The sequence below is a fragment of the Heptranchias perlo genome, chromosome 1, assembly GCF_035084215.1.
Source record: "Heptranchias perlo isolate sHepPer1 chromosome 1, sHepPer1.hap1, whole genome shotgun sequence".
Classification (NCBI taxonomy): domain Eukaryota; kingdom Metazoa; phylum Chordata; class Chondrichthyes; order Hexanchiformes; family Hexanchidae; genus Heptranchias; species Heptranchias perlo.
Genome location: NC_090325.1, coordinates 72557220 through 72580110, shown reverse-complemented (window position 1 = coordinate 72580110; position 22891 = coordinate 72557220). Strand labels below are relative to the sequence as shown.

At 43.2% G+C, this 22891-nt stretch overlaps 1 protein-coding gene across 2 annotated transcripts in view; it reads right to left on the bottom strand.

Annotated features, from left to right (window-relative positions):
* cwc27 (CWC27 spliceosome associated cyclophilin) overlaps positions 1–22891 on the bottom strand; it is a 304048-nt gene that overhangs the window by 52141 nt on the left and 229016 nt on the right. For both annotated transcript variants that reach the window (XM_067986629.1, XM_067986639.1), the window contains one exon: positions 4307–4416. In XM_067986629.1, coding sequence (XP_067842730.1) covers positions 4307–4416 — 110 coding nt within the window. The remainder of the gene's footprint in view (positions 1–4306; positions 4417–22891) is intronic.

Sequence of the window (22891 nt, the reverse complement as noted above, 5' to 3'; positions counted from 1 at the left end):
TAACCTGTCTATAAACCTTTGCAGATTCTTTGTGCCCTCCTCACAGCTTACTTTCCCACCTAGCTTTGTATCGGGTCAAAATCCTGGAACTCCCTACCTAACAGCACTGTGGGAGAACCTTCACCACACGGAATGCAGCGGTTCAAGAGGGTGGCTCACCATCACCTTCTCAAGGGCAATTAGGTATGGGCAATAAATGCTGGCCTCGCCAGCTACGCCCACATCCCATGAATGAATAAAAAAAAACTTGGATACATTACATTCAGTCCCCTCAGCTAAGTCATTGATAAATATTGTAAACAGCTGAGGCCCAAGCATTGATCCTTGCGGCACCTCACTAGTTACAACCTGCCAACCCAAAAATGATCCGTTTATTCCTACTCTCTGTTTTCTGTCCGTTAACCAATCCCCAATTCACGCTAATATATTACCCCCAATCCCATGAGCCCTAATCTTGTGTGGACCTTATCGAATGCCTTTTGAAAATCCAAATATACCACATCCACTCGTTCCCTATTATCTACCTTGCTAGTTACACCCTCAAAAAACTCGAATAGATTTGTCAAACGTGATTTCATAAAACCATGTTGACTTTGCCTAATCATGTTATGATTTTTGAAATGCCCTGTTACTATGTTCTTAATAATAGATTCTAGCATTTTCCCTACTACTGATGTCAGGCTAACTGGCCCATAAGTTCCCTGTTTTCTCTCTCCCTCCTATCTTGAATAGCGGGGTTACATTTGCTACCTTCCAATCCATGGGGATCATTCTAAAATCTAAGGAATTCTGGATGATCAAAACCAATGTATCCACTATCTCTGCAGCCACTTCTTTTAAAACACAGGATCTAGGCAATCAGGTCCAGGGGATTTGTCGGCTTTTAGTCCCATTCATTTCTCCATTGATGTTGGGAGTACGGTCAGGAGGTTTGCAGATGATACAAAACTATGTGCGAGTGTTAAGACTGTAAAGGAGTATAATCTTCTGCAATAAGATTTTGATGTGCTGGGGAATGAGCTAAACAGTAGCAAATGGTATTTAACCTAGACAAATGCTGTGTGATGCATGAAGGCAGGACCAACACAGAATATATTTACCATTTACAGGGAATAATACTAAAATCGGTTGAGAGAGAAAAGGAACTGTTATTATGCACAGATCACTCAAGGTTCACGACCAGTGCAGAGAAGCCATAGCCAAAACAAACAGGGTATTGGGTTGTATTAATAGAACCATTCAATACACCATTTTGTCCTTATACAGAACCTTTGTTAGAGTACTATATCCAGTTTTGGACCCCTCACATGGTGGAAAAGGTTCAGAGGAGAGGCACGAGAATGATTCCCAGCTTAATGAATCTTAGTTACTCAGATAGACTTATAAAAAGCTGGGTCTATTTACTTTAGAGCAGCATAGACTGATACAGTTACATAAAATAATGAAAGGGCTGGATTGCGTACCCACTGACAGATTATTTAAATTTGACAGATCAGGGAGGACCAGGGGACATGCATTTCAGCTACCAAGAGTAGGAACAGGCTAGATGTTGGGCGGTTCTCCTTTTCCCAGAGTAGTGGACCTTTGGAATAAGTTGCCGGCTTGTGTGGTGTGTACTGACTCTCTGCACTCTTTCAAAAGAGAGCTGGACCAGTTCTTGACTGGGGCAGAGATCACATCTTATAAAAGATATGCGATTTATCAGTTAACATGGTCAATATGGTCTCCTGAACTGGTTCTGATTGCCTGAGTTGATCGGAGAGGAAATTTCCAGATCGTTTTCCTCTTTTGGTTCTGTTTTTTTTCTCCTGTTTTCTTGCCTCTCCCATGAAATTACATTGCTGCTGGGGCGGGGTGGGTGGTGTCTATTCATAATGCTCCAGGCATCATGAATGTGGGACAGGCTTGATGGACCAGCTTGTCTTTTCCTGCCCGTCATCTCTGTATGTTCGTATGTGGTGCATTATCCGCCATCACCCTCCTCAACCTTACAGCGGCCTTTAACAAGGTTGACACTGTCCTCCGCCAACGCCTCTACTTTATTGGCTTGCCTTTGCTTGGTTCCACTCTTACCTATCTGATTGTAGCCAGAGCTTGTTAACAGTGGTTCTGTTCCTTGCAAAGCTCTGATCTGGCTCCCATGAAAACTCTGTTCCCACAGAGAAATGCTGCGTGACTGCTGCTGTAGCTGCTCAGTCAGACAGTTGTATTAACACCAGTCATGTTGAAAAGTCAGGAACGGCATACTGATCAAACTGACTCCACATTTGGGCTGCGCCTTGGTAACTGATCGTATCAAGTTCTGATAACTGAAGAAACTGAGTCTTAGGAAAAAATCATCGGATCAAAGGATGACTGAAAAGAAACTTTTTGCTACTGCGTAGGAGAGTTAGAGCAAGTGTCTTGTTTGATTTGCAGAGTAAGAATTGAGAAGCCAATACAAGATAAGGCCCTGAGTCGACAGAGATTAGATAAGCGACCAAGAGTGTGAACAATTTTAGTTGGGATGGGAAACTTTCTAATGGTAAGCGTAGGTTGATGAATGCGAAGTATTGAGTCTCCTTCCCCTCCCCAAAGAAGTTTTGGGATGTTTGCAATTTTTTTTTATTATTCGTTCATGGGATGTGGCGTCGCTGGCAAGGCCGGCATTTAATGCCCATCCCTAACTGCCCTTGAGAAAGAGGTGGTGAGCCGCCTTCTTGAACCGCTGCAGTCCGTGTGGTTAACGGTTCTCCCACAGTGCTGTTAGGAAGGGAGTTCCAGGATTTTGACCCTGCGACGATGAAGGAACGGCGATATATTTCCAAGTCGGGATGGTGTGTGACTTGGAGGGGAACGTGCAGGTGGTGTTGTTCCCTTGTGCCTGCTGCTCTTGTCCTTCTAGGTGGTAGAGGTCGCGGGTTTGGGAGGTACTGTCGAAGAAGCCTTGCCGAGTTGCTGCAGCGCATCCTGTGTCCGGTACACACTGCAGCCACTGTGCGCCGGTGGTGAAGGGAGTGAATGTTTAGGGTGGTGGATGGGGTGCCAATCAAGCGGGCTGCTTTGTCCTGGATGGTGTCGAGCTTCTTGAGTGTTGTTGGAGCTGCACTCATCCAGGCAAGTGGAGAGTATTCCATCACACTCCTGACTTGTGCCTTATAGATGGTGGTAAGGCTTTGGGGAGTCAGGAGGTGAGTCACTCGCCGCAGAACACCTGCTCTCGTAGCCACAGTATTTATATGGCTGGTCCCGTTAAGTTTCTGGTCAATGGTGACCCCCAGGATGTTGATGGTGGGGGATTCGGCGATGGTAATGCCGTTGAATGTCAAGGGGAGGTGGTTAGACTCTCTCTTGTTGGAGATGGTCATTGCCTGGCACTTATCTGGCGCGAATATTACTTGCCACTTATGAGTCCAAGCCTGGATGTTGTCCAGGTCTTGCTGCATGCGGGCTCGGACTGCTTCATTATTTGAGGGGTTGCGAATGGAACTGAGCACTATGCAATCATCAGCGAACATCCCCATTTCTGACCTTTTGATGGAGGGAAGGTCATTGATGAAGCAGCTGAAGATGGTTGGGCCAAGGACACTGCCCTGAGGAACTCCTGCAGCAATGTCCTGGGGCTGAGATGATTGGCCTCCAACAACCACAACCATCTTCCTTTGTGCCAGGTATGACTCCAGCCACTGGAGAGTTTTCCCCCTGATTCCAATTGACTTCAATTTTACTAGGGCTCCTTGGTGCCATACTCGGTCAAATGCTGCCTTGATGTCAAGGAGAGTCACTCTCACCTCAGCTCTGGAATTCATCTCTTTTGTCCATGTTTGGACCAAGGCTGTAATGAGGTCTGGAGCCGAGTGGTCCTGGCGGAAGCCAAACTGAGCATCGGTGAGCAGGTTATTGGTGAATAAGTGCCGCTTGATAGCACTGTCAACGACACCTTCCATCACTTTGCTGATGATTGAGAGTAGACTGATGGGGCGGTAATGGGATTAAGTTATTGAAATCCATGAAACTCAAACATGTCAGTGATTGCGACAAAAGTATTCACAATGTAACAGCCTTATATGACCTAAGAGTCTGTTAAGAGGATTTGTAGTATGTAACCAGCTTTTCAGATATTGGTAATAATAAATTTTGGTAATAAAAATATTGAATGTGCACATTTTGTTTTTAACACAGAATGTTGTTGCATGACTATAAAAAACTTTCTGAACACTTCACTGAATGTATCATTTGCACGTGAACTCTGAATTTCACTATTACTGGTTTCTCTCAGAGTATTAAGCTGAAAATATGATCAAGGTTATTGTGTATGATGCACTACCTGTTCCTCACGGGTTGGTCCGTTCTTTGGTTTTTGTCTTCGTAATTCTTCATATTTCTTCCTTTCATTTAAATATTCTGCCACTGCAGTATTTGGAGCCTGTTCAGTCTCTATCAACAAATAAAAATAAAAGTGACATCTTTACACTTCCCTTTTTTTTGCATTTTGTGTCCTGGAAGCAAAGTGTATTCAGCATAACTAATTCTGTCTTCTATTTATCACAAGTAACTGATGGAATGTGTTGTAACAATACTCCTCCATGGATACCCCCAACACAACAAATAACAACGATGAAATCTTAATTATTTCTGTGGTAGATGCTGTACACACCTCTGGAAGTCAAGTTTCTGACACATTTGGCCTTGTTATAGTCATCTCTGGTTGCACAGTGTTGTGGCATCCAATAAAGGGAACGTGAAAACAGATACATAGTCCTTGTGTCTATTACCTACTAAAACTAAGAAGGCTACTTTGCACTTAATCATTTGTCGCCATTTTAGAGATACTACCAGCAACCTTGTAACTGTTTACTGATACAAGATTTTTAATGAAAAGAGCTCTGCATTAATGTCACAATTCTCACCACAACTCCATGAGTATGCTTCTTTCTGGGGTAAATTTATTCATAAAAAAGTCTATAAAGGTAGTTTAAGTTAGCTTTGACATTAAGGAAGAAACTTATAATAGGCAGCCCCTCATAATAACATGCATTTTCCAATCCAGAACTGAAAGACAAATTATACTTTTGGAAATAAGACCATGTATTTTTTTCCTTACAAGAATACCGCATACTGACAGTATCGAACATTGTTGCAAATACATGCACAGTTTTTCAATCTTTTTTCTCCCAAATGCCGACAGCAGAGTAAACAAAAACTAAGATAAGGAAGAGTATCCAGTGGTTGAACCATGATTTAAAAAATCAACAATATCAGATTCTAAAGCTACATGACTTTATCAGCCTATAACAGCACAGACGACGCTATTACACCAGTTGTTTCCTCAGCTTTCAACCATCCCAATTTAATCAATGATATGCTACTGCAAAAGAAAGTCATGGCATCTTCAAATGTTTGGATCTTGTGACATCATATGGGGCCAGGTATAAAGTTGAATTGATAATTTTAGGGCAAAACATTTATTGTGAAAGAATTTTTGGTTGAATTTACAGTTAGAAGTTTTTTTCTCACATTTAAGAAATCAATTTTTTTGGGAGTCTATGGAGGGAGTGGAATGGATTCAGTATAGGGAGGTGGTCCTGCTGAATTGCCATACTGTTTGACTACATGCGCAGACCAGGGGAAAATGACACTATCAGCACAGATGGCTTTCCTCCATATTTAAAGTTGAATATCTGCTCAAGCATTTATATAGAAGAAAAATGCAAAAATAAAAGCCTTGCACTTACAGGAATTTCCTCTTGAGCATACCAGAGCTATTGGCAGAGCTGGTAAATCATTTTAAAGTTGTCCCTAATAAGTGACAAAATGTGAGGTACGATTAAATTCTAAAGTCAGGTCTGTTTCCTGAATCAGTGCAGCAAATCTGGGAAAGATAAAATGATCAATAGTTCTAAGAGGTTAGTTAAGGTAGCAACCAAAAATCTTTTGAATTTATTATCTAAAGGGGGGAATTTTAAACCACCTCACCAGTTAGAAACAGGGCCTTTAAAAATGGACTGTTCAACCTTACTGTCCCATTCCCACTGGAATCCCGCAGGCCACCACTTTAATTGCCAACTGCAATTAGGTGACTGAGGCGCCCACCGGAAGCAGGCAGGAGCCTCATAAATGTACGTGATTGCATTTTAACCCGGGCCTGAGTGAAGAAGCCGCCGTGGTTTTCTCTCCAGGTGAAGAAAGCTCGGCAGCTGTCAGGAAGATGGAAAGACCCTCCAAGGTAAGTGGAAATTTTTCCTTTGTGGGGCTAGGAGAATCAGGAGAGCTCCCCCGGGTCCCACAAGGAAAGTCGCGGTTTATCCTGCCCAGGACTCCTCCCCCTTCATTCAAGACTTACCTGCTTGACGGCGAGCCTCCCTATGGTGTGGGCCGGTGGCTTCTGGCTGCAAGAATTACACACCTGCTCAGTGGCTAGCAGGCGCTTTCTGCCCGTTTCGAGTAGGCAGCTGACTGGTGGCCTGCAGATGAGGCCCAGGAGTTAAAATACACAGGGCCTCAAACTTAGGCTTGCAAGTATGTTTGCACTTACCCTGCCCCCCCTCAGCTGGTGGTTAAAATTGACACCCAAGTCTCTGAAAATGACGGAAATACAGATCTTTTAGGCAACACCAATCTTTCATCAATTAGTGCAAAGTTTTAAATGCGTAATTGCAGGAAAGGATGGACTTTCTAATTGCACCACCTTGGTTTGCTGCCGACTTGATCTAAAGTCCCTCAATCCTCTAAGGGTACATAGGCACCTGGTTTGGACTGTAGGGCTATTCTCACACTTTGTTTTCTTTTCCTTCTGTACCCAGCCACTCACAACCCCCAAAAATGTCTGGCTTTACGAACAGCTTGAGAACAGCTGTGAAACCAGCCTGCCTCGTAACTTGCATCTGAGATACCATAATCGAATCCAGCCGTTTGGACTGTTGAGGCCAAGACCAGCTATAATCATCTCTTTTTTTGTTGGATGATCCTTCACAGCTGTCAGCAATACTCTTCATCTTTGTACTAACTCATTTATGTCTCTTCTCTAGTACTAGAAACTGACTGTAGCATATAGGATGCTGAATGATGTTGCCTACAGGCACTACGGAAGGGCACATATCTTACCACTCCAGCTGTTGTCGCTAAATACTATTCTGCAGTTTGAAGGTCATTTGACAACATTCCTGCTTTGTCCTGTCACTCAGGCTGAGGCAGCTACAAATCATACCACTGATGTTGTGGCAACAGGAAAAAAAACATAGAATTCTTTAGCATAAACAGATTTCATCTTGCCAATCAGAAAGTTCAGCAAAGAAACAAACCAGTGTTCTTAAGAACACCCCTAGGCTGCTGTTCCCATAAATAACTTAATAGTTTCTTGCAGATTAGCACAAGTGTCAAGTAATACTGCAAATTAGTGTTTGGTTGCAGTCAGCCTCTCATTAATTAATAGGTCATGGAAAAAAATAACACTAAAAGCTAATAATAAAATGATGAAATTCCTGAAGCAATAAATTCAGTGGCTAGTTTTTGAAAATGTTTTCAAGTTTTAATAAATATTAAGGTGGTAGTATGGTTTTATCTCCATCAGGAAATGTGGTTTTCTTCACCTCAGTGGTCATTTATATGTAACATAAAAAAATTAACCTCTGTTTTGTATTATTTACATTTTACAAAAAAATAGCTTTTGAAGAATAAGAATTTTTCATTGTTGTAAGTACAAATAATATCAATTTGTCACAACAAAAATAAGAACAGAAAAATTTACATAATGTATCAGATTAAGTAATGGGCCAGATTTTGTTGTAGCAGGGCATCTAATGGTGTCTTGGCGTTAGTTAGATTTGGCCATCAACCTTTCAACTCAAAAATTTTTTGCCCACTGAGTTGCTGAAAGTGCGAGCTGATAACGTTGCAGCAAGGGAAATGGGGCATCTGGGACCTGAGTGAATAGGGCGACCAACTGTGTATCTCCTTAAACAATCAGATTGAAGGATTGAGAAATGAACAGCAAAAGGACTAAGAAAGAAGTGTAAATTAGAGTGGGTGAATTCAATGTCAAATCAGAGAAATAAAAAGAGGGAAAGAAAGATTGGATTAAGAGAGAGAAAAAGAGACAGAAAGGAAAAGTAAAATTAAAAAAAAAATTTAAATGTGACATTTTTAAAATCTCCAACAACAATTAATATCTGAAGGAATGAGACTCCACACTTGTAATAGTTAATTTTCAATGCCAGAGGTTGATTGGCAGTAATTAGCAATCGTTAAAAGGGTACTTACACTTATGATGACAAAATTTAACTTTCTGTGGCGAGTATAGTTCGTATCTACTGCACAAATACAGCAATTTCACGAAATTTAGTGCATGTCAATGGTGAGGCAGACAGCGAAATGCCATTTTCACGAAGCCAACGGTAGAGTGGCGCAACTCGGACTACAACGTTTGGATATTCGCATTTAACCGCGCATCTGCTCCTCGCCTGAAGTTGCTGTACTGTTTACGCATAAATAATGGCGAATGCCATTAGCCTCAAAGTTATTTTGACAGCAAAATCTGGCCCAATATTTCACAAAGAAAATGCACTTATTCATCTAACTGATACAGATGATTTATTTCTTTCAGAACAGCAATTACTTTAGAGGGGAGGTGCACATTTAGCTTTCTAGGATTTTCATTCATTAACCTGTTAACTACAGATCCATCAAGTTTGATAGAGGAATGTTATTTGAAATAGATATTTTGCAATGCATCCAAATTCCTAATCCTTTAACGTGTGGATTTGAAAAAGTTCAGAATTTAAATCCGGCCTAACTATCCTACAAAAAATTAAATCTTATTGGCAACAATATTTAAATATACACAAATGACATGGTGATTAAGGATCAACATCCAAAATCCATGAATAATGGTGTACACACACTTTATCACTTATTTGAAAGTTAACAGTTATATTTTTGATTTTTTTTTGTAAGGATATGAATCCTTCTTTCTGCCTCTCTGCTCCATGCCACTTGACCTAGTTGCTAGGAAATATGTAACAGCAGTCTAGGGTGCTTTCTCCCTTCAACATTCCCTCCTCATGGCACATAAGGGAAACTGGAAGCTCAGTGGAGTTGAAGAAATTGACCTGCATCCCATTAGAGGATTGGAGCAATGCATTAATTATCTAACGTGCTGGTTTTGCCCAAAAATAAACATTTACTTCCAAAAGGGAAAAGCCATTGGGCGCGAAGAGATAACTAGTGACACTTTATCGAGCATGGGACAAAATAAAGTTCTTAAAAGGGACAAAGTCCCCTAAACCCACTTACACTCTAGATGGACCTATGACAATAATCACACTGTCAAAACTGCTTCTATAAATGAGGCACTATGCATGCCTCTAGAGGCACAGAACATTTCCTGATGCCGTGGAAACCTGTATCCTGAAACAATGCGCAATTGATGATATCCAGCCATTGCTGGATGATACAATCATCACTTCATTCTGCCCATGGGCAGAATAATCTCTCAAACAAATTGTTCAAGACAACAAAAGTTTTAACATTTTTTTTTGATCAACATCATAGTAGGCACAGCATAGGAGGCCGCCATTCGGCCCATCGTGCCGGTGTCGGCTCTTTGAAAGAGTTATCCAATTAGTTCCATTCCCCTGCTCTTTCCCCATAGCCCTGTAAATTTTTTCCCTTCAAGTATTTATCCAATTCCCTTCTGAAAGTTACTATTGAATCTGCTTCCACCACCCTTTCAGGCAGTGCATTCCAGATCATTACAACTCGCTGCATAAAAACATGTTTCCTCATGTCAACTCTGGCCTTTTGGCGATCACCTGAAATCTGAGTTCTCTGGTTACCGACCCTACTGCCACTGGAAACAATTTCTCCTTATTTACTCTGTCAAAACCCGTTCATGATTTTGAACACCTCTATCAAATCTCCCTTTAACCTTCTCTGTTCAAAGGAGAACAACCCCAGCTTCTACAGTCTCTCCACATAACTGAAGTCCCTCATCCCTGGCATCATTCTAGTAAATCTCTTCTGCACCTTGGCCTTTAGGGAAGGAAACCTGCCGTCCTTACCTGGTCTGGCCTATATGTGACTCCAGACCTACAGCAATGTGGTTGATTCTTAATTGCCCTCTGAAATGGGCTAGCAAGCCACTCAGTTGTACAATCTCGCTACAGAAAGTCACAATGAGAATAAAACCGGACGGACCACCCGGCATCGGACGACTAGGCACCGGACACGAGAAAGGCAAACCAAGCCCAGTCGACCCTGCAAAGTCCTCCTCACTAACATCTGGGGACTTGCGTCAAAATGGGGAAAGCTGTCCCACAGACTAGTCAAGCAACAGCCTGACGTAGCCATATTTACAGAATCACGCCTCTCAGTTAACATCCCAGACTCTTCCATCACCATCCCTGGGTATGTCCTGTCCCAGCGGCAGGATAGACCCACCGGAGGTAGCGGTACAGTGGTATACAATCAGGAGGGTGTGGCCCTGGGAGTCCTCAACATTGTCTCCAGACTCCATGAAATCTCATGGCATCAGGTCAAGGAAGCCTTCTGCAGATTACCACCTACCACCCTCCCTCAGCTGACGAATCAGTTCTCCTCCATGTTGAGCACCACATGGAGGAAGCACTGAGGGGAGCAAGGGCACAGAATGTATGCTGGGTGGGGGACTTCAATGTCCATCATCAAGAGCGACTCGGTAGCACCACTACTGACCGAGCTGGCCGAGTTCTGAAGGACGTAGCTGCCAGACTGGGCCTGCAGCAGGTGGTGAGCGAACCAACACGGGGGATAAACCTACTTGACCTAGTATTCACCAATCTACCTGTTGCAGATGCATCTGTCCATGACAGTATTGGTAGGAGTGACCACCGCACAGTCCTTGTGGAGACGAAGTCCCATCTTCACACTGAGGACACCGTCCAACGCGTTGTGTGGTACTACCACCGTGCTAAATGAGATAGATTCAGAACAGATCTAGCAGCTCAAAACTGGGCATCCATGAGGCGCTGTGGGCCATCAGCAGGAGCTGAGTTGTATTCCAGCCCAATCTATAATCTCATGGCCCGACAGGGGATTAACCCTGGTTCAATGAGGAGTGCAGAAGAGCATGCCAGGAGCAGCACCAGGCATACCTAAAAACGAGGTACCAACCCGGTGAAGCTACAACTCAGGACTACATGCATGCTAAACAGCGGAAGCAACATGCCATAGACAAAGCTAAGCGATTCCACAACCAACGGATCAGATCAAAGCTCTGCAGTCCTGCCACATCCAGTCGTGAATGGTGGTGGAAAATTAAACAACTAACGGGAGGAGGAGGCTCTGCAAACATCCCCATCCTCAATGATGGCAGAGTCCAGTATGTGAGTGCAAAAGAAAAGGATGAAGCGTTTGAAGTCGTCTTCAGCCAGAAGTGCCGAGTGGATGATCCATCTCGGCCTCCTCACGATATCCACACCATCACAGATGCCAGTCTTCAGCCAATTCGATTCACTCCACGTGATATCAAGAAACGGCTGAGTGCACTGGATACAACAAAGGCTATGGGCCCCGACAACATCCTGGCTGTAGTGCTGAAGAATTGTCCTTCAGAACTAGCCGTGCCTCTAGACAAGCACAGTGCAGCTACAACACTGGCATCTACCCGACAATGTGGAAAATTGCCCAGGTATGTCCTGTCCATAAAAAGCAAGACAAATCCAATCCGGCCAATTACTGCCCCATCACTCTACTCTCAATTGTCAGCAAAGTGATAGAAGGTGTCATCGACAGTGCTATCAAGCGGCACTTACTCACCAATAACCTGCTCACCGATGCTCAGTTTGAGTTCCGCCAGGACCACTCGGCTCCAGACCTCATTACAGCCTTGGTCCAAACATTGACAAAAAAGCTGAATTCCAGAGGTGAGGTGAGAGTGACTGCCTTGACATCAAGGCAGCATTTGACCGAGTGTGGCACCAAGGAGCCCTAGTAAAATTGAAGTCAATGGGAATTGGGGGAAAACTCTCCAGAGGCTGGAGTCATACATAGCACAAAGGAAGATGGTAGTGGTTGTTGGAGGCCAATCATCTCAGCCCCAGGGCATTGCTGCAGGAGTTCCTCAGGGCAGTGTCCTAGGCCCAACCATCTTCAGCTGCTTCATCAATGACCTTCCCTCCATCATAAGGTCAGAAATGGGGATGTTCACTGATGATTGCAGTGTGCAGTTCCATTCGCAACCCCTCAGATAACAAAACAGTCTGTGCCCGCATGCAGCAAGACCTGGACAACATCCAGGCTTGGGCTCATAAGTGGCAAGTAACATTTGCGCCAGATAAGTGCCAGGCAATGACCATCTCCAACAAGAGAGAGTCTAACCCACCTCCTCTTGACATTCAATGGCATTACCATTGCCGAATCCCCCACCATCAACATCCTGGGGGTCACCAATGACCAGAAACTTAATTGGACCAGCCACATAAATACTGTGACTACAAGAGCAGGTCAGAGGCTGGGTATTCTGCGGCAAGTGACTCACCTCCTGACTTTCCACCATCTACAAGGCACAGTACGATGGATGAGTGCAGTTCCAACAACACTCAAGAAGCTCGACACCATCCAGGACAAAGCAGCCCGCTTGATTGGTACCCCATCTACCACCCTAAACATTCACTCCCTTCACCATCGGCACACCGTGGCTGCAGTGTGTACCATCCACAGGATGCACTGCAGCAACTCGCCAAGGCTTCTTCGACAGCACCTCCCAAACCCGCGACCTCTACCACCTGGAAGGACAAGGGCAGCAGGCACATGGGAACAACACCACCTGCACGTTCCCCTCCAAGTCATACACCATCCCGTCTCGGAAATATATTGCTGCTCCTTCATGGTCGCTGGGTCAAAATCCTGGAACTCCCTACCTAACAGCACTGTGGGAGAACCTTCAACACATGGACTGCAGCGGTTCAAGGCGGCGGCTCACCACCACCTTCTCAAGGGCAATTAGGAACGGGCAATAAATGCTGGCCTTGCCAGTGACGCCCACATCCCATGAACGAATAAAAAAAAACCTCTCTCGAAGGCCTGGATATCCTTCCTAAAGTGTGGTGCCCAGAATTGAACACAATACTCCAGTTGAGGCATAACCAGTGTTTGATAAAGATTTAACATAACTTCCTTGCTTTTGTACTCCATGCTTCTATTAATAAAGCCCAGGATCCCATATGCTTTTCTCAACTTGTCCTGCCACCTTCAAAGATTTGTGTATGTGCACCCCAGGTCTCTCTATTCCTGTACTCCCTTTAAAATTGTACCATTAATTTATATTGCCTCTCCTCATTCTTCCTGCCAAAATGCATCACTTCACATTTCTCTGCGTTAAATTTCATCTGCCATGTGTCTGCCCATTTCAGCAGTCTGTTTATGTCCTCCTGAAGTCTGTTGCTATCCCCCACACTGTTTGCTACATTTCCGAGTTTCACGTCATCTGCAAACTTTGAAATTATACCCTCTATACCCAAGTCCAGGTCATTAATGTATACCAAAAAGAGCAGTGGTCCTAAATACTCATCTCTGAGTAACACTGTATACTTTCCTCCAGTCTGAAAAACAACCATTCACCACTACTCTTTGCTTTCTGTTCCCTAGCCAATTTTGTATCTACGCTGCCACTGTCCCTTTAATCCCATGGGTTTTAATTTTGCTAACAAGTTCATTACATGGTACTTTATCAAATGCTTTTTGAAAGTCCATATACACAACATCAACCGCACCACCCTCATCAACCCTCTCCGTTACTTCATCAAAGAACTCAATTAAGTTAATCAAACATGATTTTCCTTTGGCAAATCTGTGCTGACTTTCATTTATTAGCCCATTCTTTTCCAAGTGCCAATTAATTGTGTCCCGGATTATTGTCTCTAAAAGTTTCCCCACCACTGATATTAGGCTGATTGGCCTTGCATTTGCCCTCTGTCTGATCCCTCCTATTTCTGAACTATTCTTTACTCTAGTGCTACTTGTGCCTCCCTCCTGCACCATTGCTCCAGCCACCCATTAACCTGTCTTATCCTACTATTCCTGTACTCACTAGCATGGGGCACTGGGAGTAATCCAGAGATTACTACCTTTGAGGTCCTGCTTTTTAACTTCTTTTCTAGCTCCTGAAACTCTGATTGCAGGAGCTCGCTCCTTTTCTTTCCTATGTCATTGGTTCCCACATGGGCCATGACTTCCCGCTTCAAAATGTTCTGCACCCGCTCAGTGATGTCCTTTACCCTGGCACCAGGGAGGCAACACATCATTCGGGACTCATGTTGGCGGTTACAGAAACGCCTGTCTATCCCCCTGACTGTCGAATCCCCTATAACAACTGCATTTCTTTTGCCCTACTGTGCAGCTGAGTCTCCCACAGTGGTGTGGATTTGCTCTTGACTTCACTCCCCTGAGGTGTCAACACCCGGAGTCCCCCAGTTTGTGAGTGCCACACTCCCATGGGACTCCTGCACAGCCTGCCTGTTGCTCCTCGTCTGTCTGGTGGTCATCCAATCCCTCTCCACAGCTGCAGGGTGACCATCTGTTTATCTGACACTAAAACACTAACCACTAAAAAACACTAACCAATGAACTAAATACTTACTGACTTACCCTCGGTGCTCCTCCTTGCCTTGTTCTGATTCCTCATGCAGCTCCCTTTATGCTCTGCTCAGTCTTAGTATATAATTCTTTGGTTTCAATCACTTAGCACCTCCTTCCTCCTCTTCACCTAATTCCCACACTCACCAAATTCCCAGTTGAATGTCATCACCCTGTTAGCGTTTCACTCCGTTACAGGTTCAATCTCTGTCTATCCCACCCTCTGTCTTTCCCAACCTCTATGCTCAAGCTCATCAGGTAAGATTTAAAAATAGGCGAGTGCACTAAATCAGCTCCACAGCTAAATGGGGTGAATTTAGAACACAAGTAGCCCCAACATATTGCAGAACCATTTTCAATCTCTGGTTAACTTGGATCACAAATTCCCAGCCTGTGGAGTGGTATCCTCGTTTTTGCCACCTCTGGAGTGGGTCCCAGGCGGTTTGAAGTTATACCTTGTAATAGAGTTAGTCTGTAGTCTGGGACGCTCCCTGTATCTGATTTCATCAGACTGGCCAAGTTGGAAACGTATGTGAGGGTCTCTATGTAGCAACAAAATTGGTGTTTTAAAAAATTCGAAGAGATATCAGCGTAAATCTCTCTATATATCTTATTAAAAATCTTACCTCTATGCATACTTCCTGTGTGTACAACTTTTCACATTTTTGTGCCAATCTTATCTCATTATAAATTTCTATGTCCACATTTAGAATGAATGGGTTTTGGCTATATAAACTTGTCACTGTGATTGCGCAATCTTCCAAAAAACATTTAAAATTCTTTCTAAAATTTTTTTTCATCCACCATTTCCCCCCCTAGGAACTGAAATATCCAATGCCCAAATAAAATTCATAAGATTATGTATTTCACAATAATATTATTAAATATATCCACTGAATTCTATTTTGTGTGTTTTAATAGCTTCATTAACGTTTTTACTCTCCCAGAAGTCTAGGCTTCAACTTCATATTTTGACCAGGGCTGTGACACAGAGTTGAATTTAGATTGTGCAGTCGGAATTTGTGCAAATTACCTCATTTTCCTGAATGCATCAGTTCAGTCACCAGGAATCTACCAGTGAGCTCAACCTCACCGTCAACCCTTAAATGTGCTAAACCTCAGCTCCACCTTCCACAGTTCTAACAAACCCCGGGTTCTCCCTCCGGTGATCCCAGATGAAAGGATTCCCCATGCTGCTAAACGCGAGCAGCCCCACTACAGTACTTTCAAACTTTAAGACTCCACTCCAGTACCATTCCTGAGTGCTACCAAGTCTGCCTCCATTTGCTACCGGAGCACAGGACTGTCCCCAAATGTAGCTAAACCCAACTCCCCCTCACCAGTACCACTAAATACCAAGTGGGTTAATTTCCTTGAGGCTTCTCCTGCTCCACCGCCCTAACTTTGGTAGAAAACCCATTTATACGAGTAAACGGGGTTTCAGCCAAACTTCCGCAAAATTTATGGCAGCAGAACGGGAGATGCCCCCCAAAAATTTACCCTCCCCCAATCAGGTATTATTTCTATTTGGTGCATTTTACATACCACCTTGCTGAGTATTTTCAGCTTTAAAATGGGAAGGGATAAAAATGAAATACATAGGTAAAGGAATACATTTAAAATAAAGGCCATTAATTTACAATTTTGATAAAATAATGGGCAGAGTTGTGAAATTCAGTCTCCAAAGCACTAATAAAAATCCCAGAATACATTAATAGAATAATGGGCAGAGTTGTGAAATTCAGTCTCCAAAGCACTAATAAAAATCCCAGAATACATTTTAATAAAGGTGGAGTTTGACTTATCATGCCATTGTAAATCTTTTATTCCCGTGCATTTCCTGTCAACCTGTTCCCATTATAAATTTCTATTTCCAGATTTAAAAAAGAAACTGCCTACGTAAACTTGTCAGTCGGTAATTATTCCTTCCTACCAGTGGAGCCACTGCAGTGTCACCACCGGTGGAAGGATGTTAGGTTTACATAAGCAATTTCCATTTAAAATTTTGAACATAGGAATTTATAATGAAAATATAAAAAGGACAAATGTACGACTACAAACTGATGACTGAATTACGTTTGCACGACCTGGTCCAATTTTCTCCATATCCCTTGATATCCTTATCTAACAAAAATCGATCTGAGTCTTGAAAATTTCAATTGACCTGAGTTATTGAGCTGGAGGCCGAGCTGCAGACACTGTGATACATAGGAACAGGAGTAGGCCATTCAGCCCCTCGTGCCTGCTCCGCCATTTGATAAGATCATGGCTGATCTGTGATCTAACTCCATATACCTGCCTTTGGCCCATATCCCTTAATACCTTTGATTGCCAAAAAGCTATCTATCTCAGATTTAAATTTAGCAATTGAGCTAGCATCAATTGCCATTTGTGGAAGAGAGTTCCAAACTTCTACTACCCTTTGTGTGTGGAAATGTTTTCTAATCTCGCTCCTGAAAGGTCTGGCTCTAATTTTTAGACTGTGCCCCCTACTCCTAGAATCCCCAACCAGCGAAAATAGTTTCTCTCTATCCACCCTATCCATTCCCCTTAATATCTTATAAACTTCGATCAGATCACCGCTTAACCTTCGAAACTCCAGAGAATACAACCCCAATTTGTGTAATCTCTCCTCGTAACTTAACCCTTGAAGTCCGGGTATCATTCTAGTAAACCTACGCTGCACTCCCTCCAAGGCCAATATGTCCTTCCGAAGGAGCGGTGCCCAGTACTCCAGGTGCGGTCTAACCAGAGTTTTGTATAGCTGCAGCATAACTTCTGCTCCCTTGTACTCTAGTCCTCTAGATATAAAGGCCAGCATTCCAATAGCCTTCTTGATTATTTTCTGCACCTGTTCATGACACTTCAATGATTTATGTACCTGAACCCCTAAGTCCCTTTGGACATCCACTGTTTTTAACTTTTTACCATTTACAAAGTACCCTGTTCTATCCTTTTTTGATCCAAAGTGGATGACCTCACATTTGTCTACACTGAATTCCATTTGCCACAGTTTTGCCCATTCACCTAATCTATCAATATTGCTTTGTAATTTTATGTTTTCATCTACACTGCTTACAATGCCACCAATCTTTGTGTCATCAGCAAACTTAGATATCAGACTCTCTATGCCTTCATCTAATAAATATTGTGAATAATTGAGACCCCAAGACAGATCCCTGTGGGACTCCACTAGTCACATCCTGCCAATGTGAGTACCTACCCATTATCCCTACTCTCTGTCGCCTTTCGTTCAGCCAACTTCCTAACCAAATCCGTACTTTTCCCTCGATTCCATGGGCTTCTATCTTAGCTAACAGTCTCTTATGTGGGACCTTGTCAAATGCCTTCTGGAAGTCCATATAAATAACATCCATTGACATTCCCCTGTCCACTACTTCAGTCACATCTTCAAAAAATTCAATCAGGTTTGTCAGATACGACCTACCTTTCACAAATCCACGCTGGCTCTCTGATTAACTGAAAATTCTCGAGGTGTTCAGTCACCCTTATCCTTAATTACAGACTCCAGCATTTTCCCCACAACAGATGTTAGGCTAACTGGTCTATAATTCCCCGGTTTCCCTCTCTCTCCTTTCTTAAAAACCGGAGCGACATATGCAATTTTCCAATCTAGAGGGACAGTTCCTGAATCTAGAGAACTTTGAAAGATTATAGTTAGGGCATCTGCAATGTGCTCACCTACTTCCTTTAAAACCCTGGGATGGAAACCATCTGGTCCTGGGGATTTGTCACTCTTTAGTGCTATTATTTTCTTCATTACTGTTGCTTTACTTATATTAATTTTATCGAGTCCCTGTCCCCGATTCAATATTAGTTTTCTTGGGATTTCCGGCATGCTATCCTCTTTTTCTACTGTAAATACTGACGTAAAGTAATTGTTCAACTTGTCCGCCATTTCCCCATTGTCAATGACAATATCACCACTTTCAGTTTTTAAGGGGCCAACACTGCTCCTGACCACCCTCTTTTTCCTAATGTAACTATAAAAGTTCTTCGTATTGGTTTTGATATCCCTTGCAAGTTTCTTTTCATATTCCCTTTGTTGATCTTTGTATCTTTCCCATTCGCCAGGATCTGTGCCATTTTTTGCCTTTTTGTATGCCCTTTCCTTATGTCTTATACTGTCCCTTACCTCTTTAGTTGTCCATGGCTGTGGAGGAGGAAAAATACCTGGACATTCGGTTCCAGGAGGCGGTCACACTCCTTAGGATAAGGTCAGTTAAATTGGTCAGTGGTCAGGGACAGGAGGGTGTGACTGCGAGCAAGGCAGGTAAGGTGATCGAGAAGGTAGAAGTGGAGGAGCCTCAACCTTTGCAATTGTCCAACAGGTTGGAGGTGCTTCAGCCTGTATGGACGAAAGTGGGGGCTGCAAGGTGGATGAGCAAACTGACTGTGGTACCATGGTACAGAAAGCCACTCAAATGGGGGGAGTTAGTAGGAATGTAGTGGTGGTAGGGGACAGTGTGGTCAGGGGAATAGACATCGTTCTCTGCAGCCGAGAACGAGAGTCCAGAAGGCTGTGTTGCCTGCCCAGTGCCAGAGTTCGTGACATCTGCTCTGGGCTGGAGAGGAACTTGCAGTGGGAGGGGGAGGATGCAGTTGTCGTGGTCCATGTAGGTACCAACGACATAGGCAGGGCAAGGGAAGAGGTTCTGCTTCGGGAGTATGAGCAGCTAGGGGGTAAATTAAAAAGCAGAACCTCAAAGGTGATAATCTCAGGATTATTACCTGAGCTTCGAGCAAATTGGCATAGGGTAAATAAGATTACAGAGTTAACTTCGTGGCTCAAAGATTGGTGTGGGAGAAATGGGTTTCGATTCACGGGGCACTGGCACCAGTACTGGGGAAAGTGCGAACTGAACTGTTGGGACGGCCTTCATCTGAACCTTGCTGGGGTCAGTGTTCTGGCGAATCGTATAACTAGGGGGGTAGAGAAGGCTTTAAACTAAATAGTGGGGGCGAGGAATCAAGTAAGGGAAGATGTGATAAATTAAAAAAAGACAAGGCAAGAGAGCAAGGCAGCAATAAGGGAAATGATAATCAGAGAGTGGCAGGAAGGGACAGAGCATGCAAACTTAAAGAGTGCGCCAGCAAATAAGGCTAGAGGTTGCAAAAATAGTAAAAAGACAGCACTAAAGGCTTTGTATCTGAATGCGCGTAGCATACGTAACAAAATGGATGAATTGACAGCTCAAATAGAAATAAATATGTACAATCTGATAGCCATTACAGAGACATGGCTGCAAGATGACAAAAGCTGGAACCTGAATATTCAAGGGTACTTGACATTTTGGAAGGACAGGAAGCTAGGAAAAGGTGGAGAGGTAGCTTTGTTAATTAAGGATGACAGGAGTATAATAGAGAGAAATGACCTTACTTCTAAAGACCAAGATGTAGAATCAGTTTGGGTAGAGATAAGAAATAGTAAAGGCAAGAAGTCACATGTGGAAGTAGTTTATAGGCCCCCTAACAGTAACCACACTGTAGGACAGGGTATACAGGAAGAAATAATGGGGGCTTGTGAGAAAGGAACAGTGAGAATCATGGGTGATTTTAATCTACATATAGATCGGAAGAATCTGATTGGAAGGTAGCCTGGAAGATGCTTTCGGGACAGTTTCTTAGAGCAGCATGTTCTAGAGCCAGAGAGCAGGCTATTCTAGATCTGGAATGTGAAACGAGACAGGATTAATTAATGACCTCATTGTAGAAACATAGAAAACAGGAGTAAGTCGGCCCTTCGGGCCTGCTCCACCATTCAAAATGATCATGGCTGATCGTCTAACTCAGTACCCTGTTCCCGCTTTATCCCCCATATCCCTTGATCCCTTTAGCATTAAGAAATATATCTATCTCTTTCTTGAATATATCTAATGACTTGGCCTCCACTGCCTTCTGTGGTAGAGAATTCCACAGGTTCACCACCCTCTGAGTGAAGAAATTTCTCCTCATCTCGGTTCTAAATGGCATACCCTGTACCCTGAGACTGTGACCCCTGGTTATGGATTCCCCAGCCATCGGGAACATCCTCCCTGCATCTAGTCTGTTTAGTCCTGTTAGAATTTTATATGTTTCAATGAGATCACCTCTCATTCGTCTAAACTCTAGTGAATATAGGCCTAGTCGACCCAATCTCTCCTCATACATCTCAGGAATCAGTCTGGTAAACCTTTGTTGCACTCCCTCCGTGGCAAGGACACCATTCCTCAGATAAGGAGACCAAAGCTGCACACAATACTCCAGATGTGGTCTCACCAAGGCCCTGTACAACTGCAGTAAGACATCCCTGTTCCTGTACTCAAATCCTCTTGCAATGAAGGCCAACATACCATTTCGCCTTCCTAACTGCTTGCTGCACCTGAATGCTCGCTTTCAGCGACTGGTGCACAAGGACACCCAGGTTTCGTTGCACCTCCCCTTTTCCCAATCTATCACCATTCAGATAATAATCTGCCTTTCTGTTTTTACAACCAAAGTGGATAACCTCACATTTATCCACATTATACTGCATCTGCCATGTTCTTGCCCACTCACCCAACTTGTCTAAATCACATTGGAGCCCCTTTGCATCCTCCTCACAGCTCACATTCCATCCCAGCTTTCTGTTGTCTGCAAACTTGGAAATGTTACATTCAGTTCCCTCATCCAAACCACTGATATATATTGTGACTAGCTGGGGCACTGATCCCTGCGGTACCCCACTAGTCACTGCCTGCCACCTGGAAAAAGACCCATTTATTCCTACTCTCTGTTTCCTGTCTGTCAACCAATTCTCAATCCATGCCAGTATATTCCCCCCAATCCCATGTGCTTTAACTTTGCACACTAACCTCTTGTGTGGGACCTTATCAAAAGCCTTCTGAAAATCCAAGTGCACCACATCCACTGGTTCTCCACTATCTATTCTACTAGTTACCTCCTCAAAAAACTCCAGTAGATTTGTTAACCATGATTTCCCTTTCATAAACCCATGGTGACTTTGTCAGCAAAGGAGCCTCTAGGTAGCAGTGATCACAATATGATTGGATTTCACATTCAATTTGAGGGAGAGAAGAGTAAGTCTAAGACTAGTGTTTTAAACTTAAATAAAGGCAATTATGAGGGCATGAAGACAGAGTGGCTAAAGCGAACTGGGAACTTATGTTAAGGGATGTGTCAGTAGAGATGCAGTGGCAGACATTTAATGAGATATTTCATAACACTCAGCAAAGATACATTCCAGAGAAAGAAAGCCTCTAGGGGAAGGACGTACCATCCGCGGCTAACCAAGGAATTTAAAGATAATATCAAATTGAAAGAAAAAGCATACAATTCCGCGAAGATTAGTGGCAGGTCAGAATATCGGGCAGAATATAAAAAACAGCAAAGAATGACTAAAAGAATAATAAGGAGGGAGAAATTAGAGTTCGAGAGAAAGCTAACTAGAAATATAAAAACAGATAGTAAGAGTTTCTACAGGTATTTAAAAAGGAAAAGAGTAAGTAAAATGAGCGTCGGTCTTTTAGAAATTGAGTGTGGGGAATTAATAATGGAGAATAAGGAAATGTCGGATGAATTGAACAGATACTTTGCGTCCGTCTTCACTGTGGAGGATACGAATAACATGCCTGAAATAATTGTGAATCAAGAGGTGAAAGGGAGGGAGGAACTTAAAACATTTACAATCACCAAGGAAGGGGTTCTGAAAAAAATATTTGAACTAAAAGCTGACAAGTCCCCAGGTCCTGACGGACTTCATTCTACGGTCTTAAAAGAAGTGGCTACAGAGATAGTAGATGCATTGGTATTAATTTTCCAATGTTCCCTAGATTCTGGTCCCATCAGATTGGAAAATAGCAAATGTAACTCCTCTATTCAAGAAAGGAGGGAGGCAGAAAGAAGGAAACTAAAGGCCAGTTAGCTTAACATCTGTCATAGGGAAAATGCCAGAATCTATTATTAAGGATGTTATAGCAGGGCACTTAGAAAATCTCAATGCAATCAGGCAGAGTCAACACGGCTTTGTGAAAGGGAAATCGAGTTTGACTAATTTATTAGAGTTCTTTGAGGAAGTAACAAGCAACGTGGATAAAGGGGATCCCGTGGATGTGGTGTACTTGGATTTCCAGAAGGCTTTTGACAAGGTGCCACATCAAAGGATACTACACAAAATAAAATCTCATGGTGTAGGGGTAACACATTAGCATGGATAAAGGATTGGTTAGCTAACAGGAACAGAGAGTAGGCATAAATGGGTCATTTTCAGGTTGGCAAGATGTTACGAGTGGAGTGTCACAGG